This window comes from Watersipora subatra, chromosome 2 (assembly GCF_963576615.1).
Source record: "Watersipora subatra chromosome 2, tzWatSuba1.1, whole genome shotgun sequence".
In the NCBI taxonomy this organism is placed as follows: Eukaryota; Metazoa; Bryozoa; class Gymnolaemata; order Cheilostomatida; family Watersiporidae; genus Watersipora; species Watersipora subatra.
In genome coordinates, this window is record NC_088709.1 from 3,078,029 (window position 1) to 3,097,750 (window position 19,722).

General features: G+C 36.7%; 1 protein-coding gene across 1 annotated transcript; it reads right to left on the minus strand.

Annotated features, from left to right (window-relative positions):
• Positions 1-12,808: 12,808 nt before the first annotated feature.
• LOC137387252 (mucin-3A-like) lies at positions 12,809-15,493 on the minus strand. The gene is made up of 2 exons (XM_068073595.1): positions 15,489-15,493; positions 12,809-14,474 (listed from the first exon to the last, which is right to left on the minus strand). The coding sequence occupies exons 1-2, from the start codon at positions 15,491-15,493 to the stop codon at positions 12,809-12,811; spliced, it is 1,671 nt and encodes a 556-aa protein (XP_067929696.1).
• Positions 15,494-19,722: the final 4,229 nt, after the last annotated feature.

Consider the following 19,722-nt stretch of genomic DNA (forward strand, 5'->3'; position numbering starts at 1 on the left):
GCAGCATGTAGACTAGTGTACTATTGTCACTTACTGAAAATGAACTAGATATTTAACTCTGCAATATGCATTCATTTGCTCTTAAATTTTTATTCTCCTTTTTTCATGTCTGAGAATTAAAGCAGTACCTGCCTGTCACCTGTAAGGTGGTGTCATAGTGTTGGCAGGCAAACCATAATAATAGGATTAGCTGCTATATATAGAGGGCTTATTAAGAACTAGCCCGCTGCCCGGTCATAATACGAAAGATAACAGGTAGTGTTAGCGTATAAACATAGAAACAAGTTTAAACTAAATACTTCATATAGTATGTAAAGTGTTGAGCCAGCTGCAAGCATCAGCTTACACCGAGTTCATTGGTCAATCTCACGCTGACTTAATCATAAACGAGAGGCAATCAAGGAGTGGTGAGGAAGATTAACAGGAGTGTAATTAGCCGCTACAGACAACTTGATTCATACTCTTCCTGCATTTTCACAGCGACTCAGCAAGCTGTCACTTTCTTCCCTTTTCACCTTGTAACCCTGGGTCGTGCCTTGCTGCCGTGTTGCTGAGGTAAGGCTAGCATACAGTATGAGCAGTCAACAAATAAGTTGGCCTCTGTTTATTACAGCTCTGGTAGCTAGGAATAGTTAAGGATCTCGCTCCACAGAGGGCACCAGTAATGTCTGCCCAGTTGGATTCATACTGGTTCAAGAACTCACCCTGTAGCTAATGTGAGGAATTTAAACTATCACAGTTTTTTGGGAGTTTCACAGAAAATATTTGTAAAAAGTGACTTTTTTATAGTAAAAGAGCTGGTAACTTGACATTTGTTGAAAAACATTCAATAGATGTAATGGTGAAGGCCTTATCGAGAGCAAGCAATTATTGTAATGCAGGATCTCGGTGCAGCTGAAATACATCCAACATAAGATGGTGTAACGTATTATTAGTTTGACAGCAAAGTATTATACCAACCAGCGTAAGATGGGCATTTTTTTGTGATTCCTTTTCTTTGTTGTGATTGATGGAGAGCTGTTTATTTTATCAATATAAAATATGCAAAACTTCATATCGCCTTCTGTAGAATGGTTTTACAGTCATACCTTAATATACAAGCTTAATGCTTTCCGAGACCGAGCTCGTAAGTTAGTCGTCTTGTATCTCCTATCTAATTCACCAGCTACCCTCAAAGAATAACAAGTATCTATCAAGTGGTTATGATCTAAATTAAAATGCAACTATATTATGTACAGTACTGCAGTATGGAATACCTTCCAGACATGGTAGCGGCTACCGCGGTATGAGAGACTTGAAGGCAACACGTTCGGTATGCTACACTTTTGTGATGCTAACATAACTTACGTAGATTTTAAGTTTGACTTGAAGGAATTTAGATGACTATGCACACACTTGAAATAAGTTTTAATCTTACATTAAACTTCATTCTAATTTTGTTTAATTTTTTATTGTCTTCCCGGCTTGGCTCATTTTTTTTTTGCTTGCTGACTCGCTTTTACATTCACTTGTATGTGACCTTTTTAAAACTTCAACTGATTCGACGAGAAAGACCGAGCGCTTTTCGCGCAAGCGGCCTTTCACATACTCTCCCACATAGCGGCTGCATCGAGAACCGGCTCGTATCTCAAATTTGTCTTATATCTCAAGGCAAAAATTGGTTTTATCTCAAATTTTTCATATGTTAGGACATTCATATGTCGAGGCGTGACAACCATCATAGTAGCCTTAAACGTAAACAAAAAGTGTGGAATGACCGCTGAGACAACAATTGGGTCTTAGCTATTATAAATAACCGACCAATTATTGGTCAAATGAAAACTTACCATCTCATCGTTGCAGGAGCTTAGTTATTTAAAAGACCTTTGGCTATCTGAGTCTCTCCAGTAGACACGATATCTGAATATCTTTGTGCGCAGTATCATCTTTATTTGTATAATCCGATGCGTGAGATTTATCCTTCATTCAAACAGTCCAAAGAGTGCTGTCGACATCGTAGCATCAGTGACTAGCATAGGTGTCCTGTTCACTTGCCAGTTAACATAACCTCTGGCATGTCTGTATCTGAAAATATTATTTAAGTTAGTTTATAATATCAATGTTGATAAATCTGCCCAGACCGGGTTTCTCTAGATTCTTCATGGCAGTTTATAGTTGTTGATTTTATTATTAGCAGTTTCTATTTCTGGTATTTTCATTCAATATAGATACAGTATAGCCATATTCCCTTACAGCTATAAGCAGCCGAACAGTTGGCTGGGTTTGTGGGCCGCTACGCATTTCTATACACAAGCCAACTTGTCAGCTTTTGTGCGATGAACCTCAGCCTTATAAATATTCTCAGGAAATTTAGTTAAATTTCAACAAAAGTATCTAATCTGGGCTTTGTGTATGTGCAGTCAAATTATTTGTGCGCACAGAAATAGATAAGTGACAGAGATGTCGCTACAACCACTTTTGACTGTAGCAAGGTTATGGCTGAGATAAGCGGGTAAGAACTTAGGCTTTTAGGCTATAAACAAAAAAAATTATGAGCGTTTTTGCTAGTTTTTGAGGTTGTAAAAGCTGGTCTATTATTTGTGTATAATCACAAACTGACATTCATGTTTTCTAATTGGTTGTCTTGAAGTGAATTAACTGTCGGTAAAATTCCCTCCTAGGTTTTGTTTTTCCACTCGGTGAAAATATGAGTGTATTGTCAGCCGGCGAATTTATACTGCATGTTTCTTTCCAGGTCTTCTATTGATTAACAATATTGACTCATATCATCTATATTATCTAAGCTTTGCATTTATCAATAGTCTTTAATAAACTAATACTGGAGTATTACTTGAATAAGTGAAACATTCATTTTTCTGAACTTCCTAGCCAGCATCTCTTTATGAGAGTTCACTACCTTTTTATAGATTATGTAAAGGCTTCTTGGTCTAATATTTTGATTACACTGCTCACTTCAGATATAGAGATATCTGAAGTGATAATCTGAAAATATCTTCAATATCTAATCTTGGGTACCGACAAGCTTTGATTGATTTCTTCTGCTGCCAGTGTCTGTTCAATCATTTGCTAAGTTTTTTACTATACTGTACACATTAAAGTTTGGATGGTTTTTCATGAACAAAAATATTACACATATCTAGTCTTTATCAGATTAGATATGATGTGATGATGATCAGATTAAATATTTCTCAAAGTTTGTCATTTGTTTTCTGTCGTCCTTCGGTATGTCAAGCTATAGCTATTAATATCTTGGAATAAAAATCTATATAGCAGAAGGTTTGATCTCGGAACCTCCGGTTCACCAGTCTGATGCCTTACCAATTCAGCCACACGAGCTTGATGGATTCATTAGGCGATATATGTCACTATACGGGAGCAAATACGCTACCGCTTTTCGTCACGACGCAAAAGTGATGATGTCACTTCATGAGAAGCGGTAGCTCTTATTAGTATATCCTTACTCAAATTTTCCATTGGCAATGTGCCAGGCTAACAGCAAGTGGCAGGCAACTCTCATTACCTCTCATTGTTCATAAGCTGATTTCTAATAGCCGGGCAACGCCAGGTCGCACAGCTAGTGTTTTCCTATTTTGTTTTAGTGATGTAACAATTTCTTCTAAATACATTTTTATAGTAGGTAGCATGGCTCTGGCATGAAATATTTGCACAAGGATTCAGCAAAACACTGTTCATGTGGGCAGTGTGCAACCTTCATTTTCGTACTCAAATACTTCTGCTAAAGGTCAGAAGGAGTTTACTGCAATTTATGTGTTGTTAATGTTCATATTTATTCATATGAAATTATTTGTGATTATTTCCTCCATCTGTTGCAGGAAGATTTTGCAATATAACCGTGGAGTAGCGTATAGAATCAGTATCGAGAGTAAAGCCAGTTTTGCTAGTTGAACCAGTATCACCCATAGAACCAGTATTACCCGTAAAACCAGTATCATCCTTAGAACCAGTATTACTTATATAACCAGTATCACCCTTAAAACCAGTATCACCTGTAGAACCAGTATCACCCATAGAACCAGTATAACCTGTAGAGCCAGTATCCCCTGTCGAGCCAGTATCACCCGTAGAACCAGTATCACCCATAGAACCAGTATTACCCATAAAACCAGTATCACCCGTTGAACTAGTATCACCCTTAGAACCAGTCTCGCCACGTGAACCAGTGTCACTGGTTGAACCAGTACGTATTACGAACTGCCTTATTCACGGAAAGCATTAATGGTTCTAAACCATGTATAAAGTCTTTAAGTGTTTATTCATTCTGATGTAACTAGCATTAGCAAGCCATAATTTTTATGTCAAGGATATTAAATCAAGTGATTCCTTCTGCAAAAATTTTTTATAGATCTGCCGAACTTTGGGTGCGTCGTTAAATTGTAACGTTAAGATATAGTGTACACGAGTATGCAGAGTATCGTGTTCTACATGCTGTGCTTTTGTAGACATTATAAGAGAATAATCGTTGCCTTATACAGACGGATGGTAACACAGTATGTAATTATCGTCCTTTCAACTACATCTTATACATGGGAATAATTTACCAAATGATTGGATGAAAGAGAAGTTGAGCTAAAGCTCATGGTCATATGGTTGAAAGAGTAAAGAGGCTGGTCTTTATTAGAAGACTGGTATAAATGTAGCTGGCCAGCACAATAAATAACTCAAAGGAGGCTGTATCTATTAATAGTACATGTACATGTACAATCATAATTGCTACAGCGGTGTATAATGTAAAATGTCGGTTCATTGATTTCAATCAATGAATTCATTTCTTTGATAGAATAAACTCAGGTATCCACACTTATTACAGATAATTAGCAGGAATATAAACTATAATCTTGTTAATTATATTAGTACAATTTCATACAGTACGAGAGTCGTCTAGGCTTCTCCCAGGGTTGATAATCTAAAAAAAATACCCACCTGGCTAGGCGCAGACTTGGATATTGTACCCCCAATCACCTGGTTAGTCAATTTGAAATACACCCCCTAAACACTGGGAGTTCCCTAGGGGGCCCTCCCCCCCCCCCCCCCCCCCGGTTCCACGCCCCGCTAAACATCCAATATGATTCACAAGCTCAAAAATAATTTCCTGCTGGTGAATTTAGCTTGTTTTTGACTTCAAAATCACCATTGAACAGTGTGAAGAAAGCTATGAGAAACAAGGGCCCTTCCACTGGCTTGGATGTGGAAACCCCCCAAAGTAGCAAATTCACTGACAGTGCCCCATAGTCTGAAAATCCCCGCCCCTAAAACTTGATTTTGGGCCGAGCCTAATGGGCCTTTTGAGGGGGAGTATCAACCCTGGGAGGCTGCTCAGGATGACATGGAGAGAAACTAAATAAATGGCAGCACGCATCAATACAAGAGGCTAATAGAAAAATATCTGCCAAATCAAATGGGTTTTAAATTAAATTACTTTTAAAGGTGTGGAAACTACACTCACTACTTATATAGTCTTTGCTACCACGTATGTTATCTGACACCAAGTCAGAATTGTGAGCCTAGGGGATGTTTGCTACCGTGTTCACAAGTACATTCACGACCTTGTATTTTGTCTAACATCAACCATGGGAAGTCAAGTCTATTTTTCTTATGAGGAACGGTGAGAAGAAATTTCTGCTTTCAGTTTTTGTTAAAGTGCCGCAATGGTGGAGATGACAAGGATGTTACATATTCAGTCACTAAGTTAGTAGCTTGTCAACTACGCTAGCCCATATAGTATCACTTTAATGGAATTATAACTTCACTAGACATCTTCATACCAACTTTCTAAAGGAGCCTAAATCTAAAATAAGTCTAAAGAAGCCTAAACTAAACAAAGACTAGTTGTAACGCCTGGTAATATACCATTATTCTATCTGTGTTAGACAATGGGTAAAACTCGTAACAGTCATTAAGTGTTGTATGGTTAGTATTCACTACCTTGATAAAATATTGTTACTGTTAGCTGGTGCTTAGCATCTCTTAATAAATCGCTGTACATTTCGGAGATAGCTTCAGTTCTATGAATGAAATCTTATGTTAGATCACATCGCTTGAGTACGTTGACAAGCTCTGATTTTTTAGTGCCAACTGATGCCAAAGATGTATATGCATTCCTTCTAACAATCCGTGATTTTGCCTGTTTTCATGCATATTTTTGCTTCATAGTATAAATGCCTTGTTTTAGGGACAAAAAAGGAGTAGTGACAGGCAGAAAAATTTAGCATTTTAAAACTTTGTTTTTAGTTTGTAACCTGTTTTACCAACTTTTCACAACTGTTAGTTTACAAATATTGCTGCTATATAACTCACGCTTCATAATTGGACTCCACCCTGAGTCTATATAGCCCGGTTTCTGCACATCTGGTTTCTGCACTTCTGGTTCAAAGCAGATAGCGCATAAGTTGCAACTGGCCAACACAAGGGCTATAAAGGAGAGTGAAGGGATTGTGTAAAAGAAGGTAGAAACTGAGTCTGGCAGTTCCAGTTGACTAACTAAACTAGGTCATGTGTAATAGCTGTCTAACTAAACTAGGTCGTGTGTAATAGTTGTCTAACTAAACTAGGTCGTGTGTAATAGTTGCTTAACTAAACTAGGTCGTGTGTAATAGTTGTCTAACTAAACTAGGTCATGTGTAATAGTTGTCTAACTAAACTAGGTCGTGTGTAATAATTGTCTAATTAAACTGGGTCGTGTGTAATAGTTGTCTAACTAAACTAGGTCCTGTGTAATATTTGTCTAAGTAAACTAGGTCATGTGTAACAGTTCTCTAACTAAACTAGGTCGTGTGTAATAATTTTCAAAGAAGTGACTGTCAGTTTATTTACATACACAGTTTAGTTTCAAGTAATAAAGAAATCATAAAATTTATCAAGCTCTTCCCATAGTTTATAGTTGTTCCAACTACACTAGTCTGTAGGAATCCATATGACAGCACTATAAATATATGTTTTTTTTATGATAGCCATGTTTAATATATAATAAAGCATTACATGACTGTTTAGTTTAAAACATCTTCTAGTTTGGTAGGCTTTCCCATCTCTGTTACTGTGTCACTCCTCTTAGCCATATCGTCAAACCCCCTTCGACTGATGAGGGCAGCCTCGCACTCCTTGTTTGGAATCTCGCACCCCTCACACCCCTTGTTTTGAAAATTTGGATTCACATTGGCAAGTTGTTGTGACAACAAAGACAGTTTTTCACCTTCGCGATTGATTCTTGTACATCCGCGAACAACAGCCTGCACCCCAATCAGGAAGCCCTGGACTAGATCATGAGCCTCTTGTCTATTATAGACTGTTAATCTTTTAGTCTTGTAGTTGCTATACCGTGTATATCTTAGCTTTGTAGTTGCTATACTGTGTATCTCTTAGCTTTGTAGTTGCCATACTGTGTATCTCTTAGCCTTGTAGTTGCTATACTGTGCATCTCTTAGCTTTATAGTTGCTATACTGTGTATCTATTAGCTTTGTAGTTGCCATACTGTGTATCTCTTAGCCTTGTAGTTGCTATACTGTGTATCTCTTAGCTTTGTGATTTCTTTACTGTGTATCTCTTAGCTTTGTAGTTGCTATACCGTGTATCTCTTAGCTTTGTAGTTGCTATACTGTGAATCTCTTAGCTTTGTAGTTGCCATACTGTGTATCTCTTAGCCTTGTAGTTGCTATACTGTGCATCTCTTAGCTTTGTAGTTGCTATACTGTGAATCTCTTAGCTTTGTAGTTGCCATACTGTGTATCCCTTAGCCTTGTAGTTGCTATACTGTGCATCTCTTAGCTTTGTAGTTTCTATACTGTGTATCTCTCAGCTTTGTAGTTGCCATACTGTGTATCTCTTGGCCTTGTAGTTGCTATACTGTGCATCTCTTTGCTTTATAGTTGCTATACCGTGTATCTATTAGCTTTGTAGTTTCTATCCTGTGTATCTCTTAGCTTTGTAGTTGCTATACTGTGAATCTCTGGGCTTTGTGGTTTCTTTACTGTATGCCAATAAATTAACCCTAAAGTTAGCTGGATAGACATAGGCAATCTCACCTATTCTATTATAGGTCCTTATGCTCAAACATAGTACTTGTTTAACAACCACAGTGCGAGTTTCTGTGTGCGTGACTGAGTTATTTATTGCCACATGTCTGCAGTGTTCTACATAGAGCTTTACATTTTCTTTGAGCCTCTCATATTGAACTCTATATTTGGGAAACAAACATCCTTACACTGATCTAAACAGAGCTTAACTTGTTTGTGTATATATGTGTGTGCGTGCGTGCATGCGTATATATGTGTGCATGTGAATGTGTATATATATATCTGTTTTTCAAAGTATGTGTGTCCCTCCAGCTGTAGTTATTAAATTCTTGCTTTGAATTTCCGCATTTTGATGGATTTGAACTCACGGCAAATGCATCGGCAAGTTTCTTATCAGACGCTCTTCCACTGAGCTACAATGGCATAGTGATCAGTTATGTTTTCATATACCGCATACACCATGCGCGTACTAATTATTTTTGTCTCGCGTTCATGAGTTATGATGCTTCTGTTCATGAATATTTTAGGACTCAAGTATATGCAACGCTATGCTTATTCGTCTTATTTTCGTTAGCGCTAATTTATTTGGCCCCACGATATTGACAATATTTTATCTCAAACTTAAAATTTGGCGGTTTGTGTACTGATTATATACAGTGGAACCTCGGCTCTTGGACGCTTCAGTTCTCGACCAACTCGGTTATCAACCAAAGATTTTGAGATTTGTTCGTCTCAGATCTCGAACAGAATTTCGAGAGCATGCACGTTGAAGTTGGAACAGCTCCGGAAACAGCATGAAAACATTCGTTAACAAACGGAAAAGCAATTTATGCTTCATAAATTCTTTACAAAAAGGAAGGAACCATCTGAGACAAAGAGATTTACCGAATAGATTTGTTAGAGAAATAACCCCTCCAGCTAGAGAGATAACCCCTCCAGTCGAGTTACCCTAAATTGTTTTGGATGAGGATTCTCCTTAAAAGATGTGACGTAAATGTGCTATTGATGTTTATATTTTCTTTTTTCTACGATTTTAGATGTAACTGACCTGTTGCATTTTTTTGCTGTTGCATTATCAATTTCTGAAATTTTTGTCATTGTATCTTAACCTTTAATGTTTTTTTATGTTTTAAGAGCAAACAGAATGTTTTCTTTTGTTTTTTTTCCATCATCATGAAAACAAAACCTTTTATTAAAATTCAACACGATCTATATATACCCGTTTTTATTTATAGTATGCGGTATACAGTACAGTTCATCGTGTAAAATGTACAATACTTTACCGAAGTTGTTTTCTCGCCTTGGAATGAATTAAAATTTACTTACATTCAATCTAATGGGAATATATATATATACATGTATACATTTATATGTATACATATACATGTATATATATACATATATGTATATAAATATATATATACATATATACATGTATATATTACATGTATATATATACACATGTATACATGTATATATATATACATATATATATATGTATATATATATATATATATATACATATATATGTATATATATATATATGTTCATGTATATGTGACATGAAGCGTAAGGGTGTATATATGTGTGTATGTGTGTATATATGCGTGTATGTTTGTATGCATGGGTATATGTTTGTGTGTATGTGTGTGTATATACACATAGATATATATATCACTTCAAGTCATCCCCTTGTTTAGCATGACTAGCAATGCTGCTTCACCTGTTAAGAAACTACAGGCCTGGATGATTAGTATACTCATTGGATGTTTTCAAACTCTACAACACAAGACTTGCGCAGCTCTAGCGTAACAACGTCATTAGATATAATTATAAGGTTTCAATGGGATAATTAGTTTGAAAATGAAACTCGTAATTCTATCAGTTGATCTGTAGAGATTGGATTGACATTTCAAGCGTATGCTCTGTACAAGCGTGCGCACCATTGAGCAGCCACTCCGTACACTCGCACGGATCACATAAAATTTTATTCACTATATTATTTTCATCCTTCTTCGTCTGTCTTGGGATCTCTACTTTGATTTTTCAGTAAGTACTTTTACAAATTTATTTACTCGTGAGGTTATCTTTGAGCTTTTTGCTATCTAATAAAAATAATTCTTTGATTTCAACTCACCTTTGTAGCAGAATTATTTTACTAAAATATCGATGAAAAATTTAAATAGTTATTTTCTACTAGAAAGCCTTCATTTTATATTCTTAGTTATATTTCCTTAATAAAAACTACATGACATGATGCCTCTATTAATGTACCTCTATTTGCAACAATGAAGGTAAGAGTTTCCTTAGCAGACCCCAGAATACAAGTTTCCACCTTAATTTGCAGTTACTTCACCTTTAAAGTTGTTTCCCGTGTAAAAAGCTGACATAAATTCTTTACACTTACATTTGTCCACACATACATTTGTCTAAACTTACATTTGTCTACACTTACATTTATCTACACTTACATTTGTCTACATTTACATTTGTCTACACTTACATTTATCTACACTAACATTTGTCTACACTTACATTTGTCTACACTTACATTTGTCTACACTTACATTTGTCTACACTTACATTTGTCTAAAGTAAATTGAATCATTGTTAGTTGCAGAAGAGTATTACGTTGGCATACAAAGGTTATCAACTTTCCAAAATGCCTAGGAAAGTTGATAACCTTGATATGCCAGGCTAACCTGTTTTCGTAGTTTTTCTAAAAGATATTTTTCAATTTGTAACCAAACTGTTATGGTTTGACATTCCAACATTTTAGAATGTAAACAACTGTTCCAAACTTTTCTATTAGACAAAATATGACTACCATCAGCCGTACATGCAAGTACGATTTTATGATGAATGGCTTAATTTATGGGCTCGTATTTGCATAATGGCAATTTATCAACATCTCAAATATAATCTGTGAAAGGTTAGATTCATTTATTCTGACAACATCAGCTAGCGTAGGTATACGTGGAAATAGTTACTTAGACAGCATATAAAAATATGCACATGTACCATTAGTTCATTTTTCGATGGTTAAAATTTTTTTAAAAGCGAATAGTTTGCAATTTTTGGAGTTGTATTCTTACAATTTTAATAATAGCCCTCATTTTTCATAACCTGCTGAGGCTTGTTTTACTAATTCTTAGCCTTTTTGAAGGGTTCATCATGACACTTTGTGGTCAGATCTTTTATTGCTAGTACCTGGTTTATATAAGGAAAGTTACTAGCTAAGATTGTCAGCATTCAGCCGTTGACTTGTGGTTGCTAGTACGTCTACATCTACATGTACATCTACATGTACATCTACATTGTAAAGTTCTTTGGTACAGTCTTGTGATGGTAGTAAGAGGGTACAGTGTTTGTTTCTTCTGCAGCTAACCCAGATATCAGCATTTCCCGTTCTTTTTCACTACTTGTAGTTTCTTTAGGCTAGAAAGCAATCTTAACTCCAGCTACATGTACATGTATTTGGTGTGAGCTGGATTAGCTCTGATACCCAATGCATTAATTCAATCAACTCATCTCAACAACCTTGCAAACAGGGTTTATAATGCAAGTTAACATATAGTGTGATATACATGTAGATAGAAATATTGCCCTGCCTGCCCTGGTGCCCTTTTGAATCAAGTTATTATGACAACATATCGACTGTTATGGGAACCATATTGTATATTATAGGAACCATATTGTATGTTATAGGTACCATATTGTATGTTATAATAACCATATTTTATATTATAATGATAGGAGACCTGTCTAGTAACTAGTCTGGTTTGTTTGGGTTCTGGTACAGTTTTTTTGACACAATTAAAAATCTGATAAACTTGATGTTACTTGAAGAGTGATTGTCTGAATGGCTAGGAGTTTCATTTGTTTTCATAGCGTCTCACAACATTGTGCTGGCAATACTGCTTCAAACTTAATTAACACTTATTATATAATGTATTATATCGTAAAAAGAAATATTTAAAATAGTTTGTTGAAAGAAAACTGCTTAATACTAGTGTAATGAATATGTGGGCTTGATCTACGCTGTTGCTATCTCCATTTTCGTTGTTCTAGATTATTTCTATCACTCTTTTTATTGGTATGTGTTACTGTGACCCCTTTTGGGTTAGTAGATAAATGCTCTATGCTCGCAATCTCTATACTGTTCAACATATTGACCCGCATATGACGTTTACAGGAGGTCAATGTTTAAAAAAAGACCTCAAATAAAGCAACCCTGAGTGAACTCATAGAAATGTTGTTGTAATAATTAAATATATCAAACACGTGATCATTTGCTGTTGGATTACCCAACTAAATTTCAATGGTTTTTATGAAGATTTGGCACGCTTATGGTTGCTGTGGTGAAGTTTGCTGCACAAAATGTATGCATATTTTGACAGACAGCTATAAAGGTGGTGACTGTAACAAGTAAGTAGTACAGTCGAGCCTCAACATACTAAATTAATTGTTTTCAATATTTTCTTATGTCAAACTGTTGTATGCTGGAGCAAAGATTCTTATAATTATACACTGTCTTTTGTTTAATTTGTACCACAGCCCAAAGCCTTCATGATAAATCATTCAAGCAGCTAAACACAGCATTGAAACAGTTGAAATATATAAAGTGAAGTCTAAAACCTAATTATATGTCAAAAACTAAATCAATCAAAAAATTGTCAATAAAAGTTGGTTTTTATTGTCTCTGCCCTTTCGGTTAAGGACAAGCAGACTCGAGGTGCAGCCTTTGGCTGTACAGAAAGCATTGTCTCTGCCCTTTGGGTTAAGGACAAGCAGACTCGAGGTGCAGCCTTTGGCTGTACAGAAAGCAGTTGTGGTAGTGAGTAGTTGGAGGTAGTGAGTAGTTGGAGGTAGTGAGTAGTTGGAGGTAGTGAGTAGTTGGAGGTAGTGAGTAGTTGTAGGTAGTGAGTAGTTGGAGGTAGTGAGTAGTTGGAGGTAGTGAGTAGTTGGAGGTAGTGAGTAGTTGGAGGTAGTGAGTAGTTGGAAGTAGTGAGTAGTTGGAGGTAGTGAGTAGTTGGAGGTAGTGAGTAGTTGGAGGTAGTGAGTAGTTGGAGGTAGTGAGTAGTTGGAGGTAGTGAGTAGTTGGAGGTAGTGAGTAGTTGGAGGTAGTGAGTAGTTGGAGGTAGTGAGTAGTTGGAGGTAGTGAGTAGTTGGAGGTAGTGAGTAGTTGGAGGTAGTGAGTAGATAGAGGTAGTGAGTAGTTGGAGTAGTGAATAGTTAGAGGTTGTGAGTAGTTGAAGGTAGTGAGTAGTTGGAGGTAGTGAGTAGTTGGAGGTAGTGAGTAGTTGGAGGTAGTGAGTAGTTGGAGGTAGTGAGTAGATGGAGGTAGTGAGTAGTTGGAGGTAGTGAATAGTTGGAGGTTGTGAGTAGTTGGAGGTAGTGAGTAGTTGGAGGTAGTGAGTAGTTGGAGGTAGTGAGTAGTTGGAGGTAGTGAGTAGTTGGAGGTAGTGAGTAGTTGGAGGTAGTGAGTAGTTGGAGGTAGTGAGTAGTTGGAGGTAGTGAGTAGTTGGAGGTAGTGAGTAGTTGGAGGTAGTGAGTAGTTGGAAGTAGTGAGTAGTTGGAGGTAGTGAGTAGTTGGAGGTAGTGAGTAGTTGGAGGTAGTGAGTAGTTGGAGGTAGTGAGTAGTTGGAGGTAGTGAGTAGTTGGAGGTAGTGAGTAGTTGGAGGTAGTGAGTAGTTGGAGGTAGTGAGTAGTTGGAGGTAGTGAGTAGTTGGAGGTAGTGAGTAGTTGGAGGTAGTGAGTAGATAGAGGTAGTGAGTAGTTGGAGTAGTGAATAGTTAGAGGTTGTGAGTAGTTGAAGGTAGTGAGTAGTTGGAGGTAGTGAGTAGTTGGAGGTAGTGAGTAGTTGGAGGTAGTGAGTAGTTGGAGGTAGTGAGTAGATGGAGGTAGTGAGTAGTTGGAGGTAGTGAATAGTTGGAGGTTGTGAGTAGTTGGAGGTAGTGAGTAGTTGGAGGTAGTGAGTAGTTGGAGGTAGTGAGTAGTTGGAGGTAGTGAGTAGTTGGAGGTAGTGAGTAGTTGGAGGTAGTGAGTAGTTGGAGGTAGTGAGTAGTTGGAGGTAGTGAGTAGTTGGAGGTAGTGAGTAGTTGGAGGTAGTGAGTAGTTGGAGGTAGTGAGTAGATAGAGGTAGTGAGTAGTTGGAGTAGTGAATAGTTAGAGGTTGTGAGTAGTTGAAGGTAGTGAGTAGTTGGAGGTAGTGAGTAGTTGGAGGTAGTGAGTAGTTGGAGGTAGTGAGTAGTTGGAGGTAGTGAGTAGATGGAGGTAGTGAGTAGTTGGAGGTAGTGAATAGTTGGAGGTTGTGAGTAGTTGGAGGTAGTGAGTAGTTGGAGGTAGTGAGTAGTTGGAGGTAGTGAGTAGTTGGAGGTAGTGAGTAGTTGGAGGTAGTGAGTAGTTGGAGGTAGTGATAGAAGCACAGAGTTAGTCTAATTTGACTTCAAGGTAATTTTATATTAACTTAACTTTTTTCATATTTGAATGTCTCAGTTATCATGTTCAACCATTTCCCTTCTACTTGTATCATGCTGTCTTTTTTCTCATCACTTTCATTTTAGTTATAACCATGACTACTAAACAGATTCATAGATTTTTTTTTTAATTGTTCAAAAGATGTCACTCAAATTCTTCAATTTTTTGTTTTATTTATAAGAAAACCATTAATTTTTTGCTTTGTTTGTCACTACTAGCACTTGCCCTCTCCCTCTCTCTTATTCTCCCTCCCTCTCTCTTATTCTCCCTCTCTCCCTCCCTCCCTCTCTCTCTCTCTCTTATTCTCTCTCTCTCTCCCTCTTATTCTCCCTCTCTCCCTCCCTCTCTCTTATTCTCCCTCCCTCCCTCTCTCTCTCTCTTTCTCTCTCTCTTATTCTCCCTCTCTCCCTCTTATTCTCCCTCTCTCTCTCTCTTATTCTCCCTCTCTCCCTCTTATTCTCTCTCTCTCTTCTTCTTCTTCTTTTTTAAAACTCAAAAAGGAAAGAATGAAGTGCTGTATAATACTATTTATGCATTGTACAATAGCACTATGTGAATGAGAGCCGTGTACATAACGGCTGATCTAGAAAATCGTATGTGGAAATAGTGTCTACTGAATAAATCTACTCATGTTTTGCGTAACTTATTTTCAAAAATTCATATGTTGGGATGAATGTAAATTGAGGTTTGACTGTATAAAAGCACAGGTGAGCTGAAAAAAAGACTGTGTACCAACAGGTTAATGAAAGTTTATAGTACCTTCACCCCACTGCGACTGTTCTATGCGGACCAGTGCTAACATCTCTTTACTAAGGCAAATGAGGTGAGAAAAGCAAGAGAGTCACTTGCTGCTGTGTTTAAAAGCATGGTTACAGAGAGAAAACAACTCAGAGCATCAGCATCCGCTGCCAATCGAGTTGTTTCCCTTCTGTAACCATGCTTTTAAACACAGCAGCAAGCAATTTTCTTGCCTTTCTCACCTCATTCCACCTTCAGCACAACACTCTTAGAGGCACTAGAGGCCATTAGAGGCCTTCTCAGTGTTTTCAATTCTTTAACGAACAGCTAGAATGCAATAAACCTGTGTTGATATCTGAATGCATAGATTAAGTAATGACAGATGAAGACAGGTTGGCTCCAGACATATTGTAGCCTAAAGTAAGTCTGGACTGATGTGAAGGAATTATGAATTTTTAAAAGTAATCTTCTTTTTCAGTACCCGAGTAAAGACAACTCTGCATTGTTTAGATTATTCACTTTCACACGTTATATTTGATTTATCATAATAATAAATGATGTCATTGTAGATGACAATGTTTTTGTTCATAAACAGAGTATTGTGAACATAAGTATCCTTATAGCAACACAAGTTTGTGAGTCAAACTTGTTACACTTAAGAACCTCTCTCATTCGGTACTTATGGCTAGCAGATACGGAGATGGCTGTTAGACCTATATATGTATAAGTAAACTCCGGTACAGTAAAGACCAGACGTCTTTTTTGCTCTAAGACTCTGTTTTCAACAATTTTAATAAGCTAATCTTTAGTTTTAAACCACAGCAATTTTTACTAATCTTTACTGTGATTGGAGCTAAGTTCATCCATCTGAAGCCACAGTTGGACATTGAGAGAAAATGACTACTTTTGACCAGATTTGAACTCACATCTTCTAGATTAATCAACCAACATTCGACCACCTGCGCTACTCAACTGTTTGCTCACACTTTGGAATATATGTCAGCTAGTTGTTACACCTGGAGAGATCTCTCACCGGATTGCTAGGGTCCTAGTAGTATAATAACAATAATGCTAATTATAATAATTATGTAGGATTTACGCATTCGTGAGAGTAATTTGCAGTCTTGTTTTCACATCGCAAGTCATAACATAAAGTTGCATACAAATTTTACTGCTTTGGGATACATCTGTACTGAACAATATAATTAGTGAGTCGCAGTAACTGTTGAGTCACAGTTCTGGCGAGTTGGAGTTCTGGTGAGTTGGTTGAAATACAAACATGAGAGTGAAATAGTTAATCAGATAGCAGCTGTAGGAATCTAGATAGTATAGTTGTACGGTTTTTTAAAAACTTAATTCGTACTATCACCTTCACATATCCTCGGATACATGCAGTAAGCTGGAAAAATAAGCTGAAGTTTACTAACCTTGGTTTTATATCAGCAGTTAGATCGCCTAAACTTTGAGGTTTTCTTTTTGTAAAGCTATACGGTAACCTTAACACCAATGTCACAGTGCCATAGTCACAGTGCCATAGTCACAGTGCCATAGTCACGGTGCCATAGTCACAGTGCCATAGTCACAGTGCCATAGTCACAGTGCCATAGTCACAGTGCCATAGTCACAGTGCCATAGTCACTGTGCTTTAGCAAAGGAAAAAAAGTTGTTTGAAGTTGTAGGAAAAAATTAGTTGCACAGTATTTTGTGTCATCACCAGGAGCGGATTTGACTGGCGCGCACGCTAGCTGTTGACATTTGCTTGCATCAGATGGCAGAAATATATTAAAAAAGGGTAAAGCTTAGCTCGGTATTGCCTCAGCTTACATGTGTATTTTCTGTGGTTTAGTTTTTAATCTTCAACACCATTTTAGTAAGTTCACCATATCGTTCTCTTTATTCGTCCCACGAGAGAAGCTACGAGAAGTTGTAGGTCAATTGCCTCCTACAAATTCTTGACACTGTAAAGTGTGGTACTCCAGTTAATTAACTTCCAAAAACATATGTGACTAGAGGGCATAGCGGGTAAGATGAAGCTAATACTAGTGTACGTAGGGAGGGTACATTTGAAGGTTGACCAGCCAAAAGATAGGATATGGCAGTGAAGTTGGCTGCCACAAGCCATTGTTAATTTTAGCCACTGACTGCGGGCAGCACTTTTTGTACTTTGTTCATGCCTTTCTGAGCTCTCTGCTATAGTTTGCCATCTCAAAGCACCTCAAACTTTGTTAAGTTCAAACACTACACCCCAGCCTATGCAGAGCTAATGCATGAAATTCAATGAGGGTTAACGCTTTGTACAAGTGCTTGTTTCCAGCAGACCTACACAAGAAAATTATATTGGAGGTTATGTCATTTTTCTCATATCTTCTCTAACGCCTGCTCGATCTTGTCCTTGCTTTAGTGTATGTATGAAGACTTTGGTGCTGCTATGCCATGAAACAGGTGAACATCAATAGTATCATATATATAGGAGGGCAGTTTTAACTGCGATAGGTCTGAATTGACTTGTAAGCCAGAGCTGATATCCTTTGGAACTGACAACAGGGAGCCAGTGAGTTATAGTTTCGTAACAGTCAGCAAAAGCCTGTCTACTGAACAGGACAGAAAGACATGGCAGTTTGCTATATAAATAAAGAACACATATGCTGCTGTCTCATAAGCTAAAGTGTTTCCACTTTCATGATTAACTATAGATTTTTATATTCAGCGTGATCGGTGTAACCCTACAGACAGCGACAGTCTCGTTTGTTGTATTTTATAGAAAATAAATATAAAGCACTCGACAGTATATTCATCTTTGTGGTTCAGTTAATATACTGATGATTAACAGCGTTCAATAAAACTGCTGCATATAAACTCTTGTACCCTAGTCTTACACACTTATTCACACAAATACACCTGTGTACAATAGCCATACATACTTATTTACTGATATACACCCTTTTACCATAGCTGTACGCACTTATTTACACATATACACCTTTGTACCATAACCATACACACTTATTTATACATATAAACTCTTGTCTTTTAGCCATACACGCTTGTTTACAAATATACATCGTTGTACTATAGCCATACACACTTAATTACACTTATACATATAAACTCTTGTCTTTTAGCCATACACGCTTGTTTACAAATATACATCGTTGTACTATAGCCATACACACTTAATTACACTTATACATATAAACTCTTGTCTTTTAGCCATACACGCTTGTTTACAAATATACATCCTTGTACTATAGCCATACACACTTAATTACACTTATACATATAAACTCTTATACACCTGTATATACACTTATACACCTGTATATACACTTATACACTTATACACACTTAATTACAGTTATACACCTGTATATACAGGTGTATAAGTGTATATACAGGTGTATAAGTGTATATACAGCTGTATAAGTGTATATACACTTATACACCTGTATATACACTTATACACCTGTATATACAGGTGTATAAGTGTATATACAGGTGTATAAGTGTATATACAGGTGTATAAGTGTATATACACTTATACACACTTAATTACACTTATACACCTGTATATACACATATACACCTGTATATACACATATACACCTGTATATACACATATACACCTGTATATACACATATACACCTGTATATACACATATACACCTGTATATACACTTATACACCTGTATATACACTTATACACCTGTATATACACTTATACACCTGTATATGTACCCTAACCTTGCACATTGACTACATGATTATCAGTTTTTGAAAGAGATAAAAAGTAGAGATAAAATTATTTATTGAAGTAGAGAATTAACTAATCTTGGAATTCTATGTCAAACGAAACTGATAGCTGTTTGATTCACGTGTAGTGAAAAGCAACATACTGACCTGAAGAGTTGTGGAAATATTGAATGACTACTTTGAATTAAATTTAATATTTATTGACGATTGCTTTTCTACACTGTTTTACTTCATTTAAGCTGAAGTGTATAAACAAAATATTAGAGTAGTTTAGGTTGTCCTGTGACTGCATTTTTAGCGTAGTCTCATCAATATTTATAGCATAGCCTCATCAGTATTTGTAGCATAGTCTCATCAGTATTTGTAGCATAGTCACATCAGTATTTGTAGCATAGTCTCATCAGTATTTGTAGCGTAGTCTCATCAGTATTTGTAGCATAGTCTCATCAGTATTTGTAACATAGTCACATCAGTATTTGTAGCATAGTCTCATCAGTATTTGTAGCGTAGTCTCATCAGTATTTGTAGCATAGTCTCATCAGTATTTGTAGCATAGTCTCATCAGTATTTGTAGCATAGTCTCATCAGTATTTGTAGCGTAGTCTCATCAGTATTTGTAGCATAGTCTCATCAGTATTTGTAACATAGTCTCATCAGTATTTGTAGTGTAGTCTCATCAGTATTTGTAGCATAGTCTCATCAGTATTTGTAGTGTAGTCTCATCAG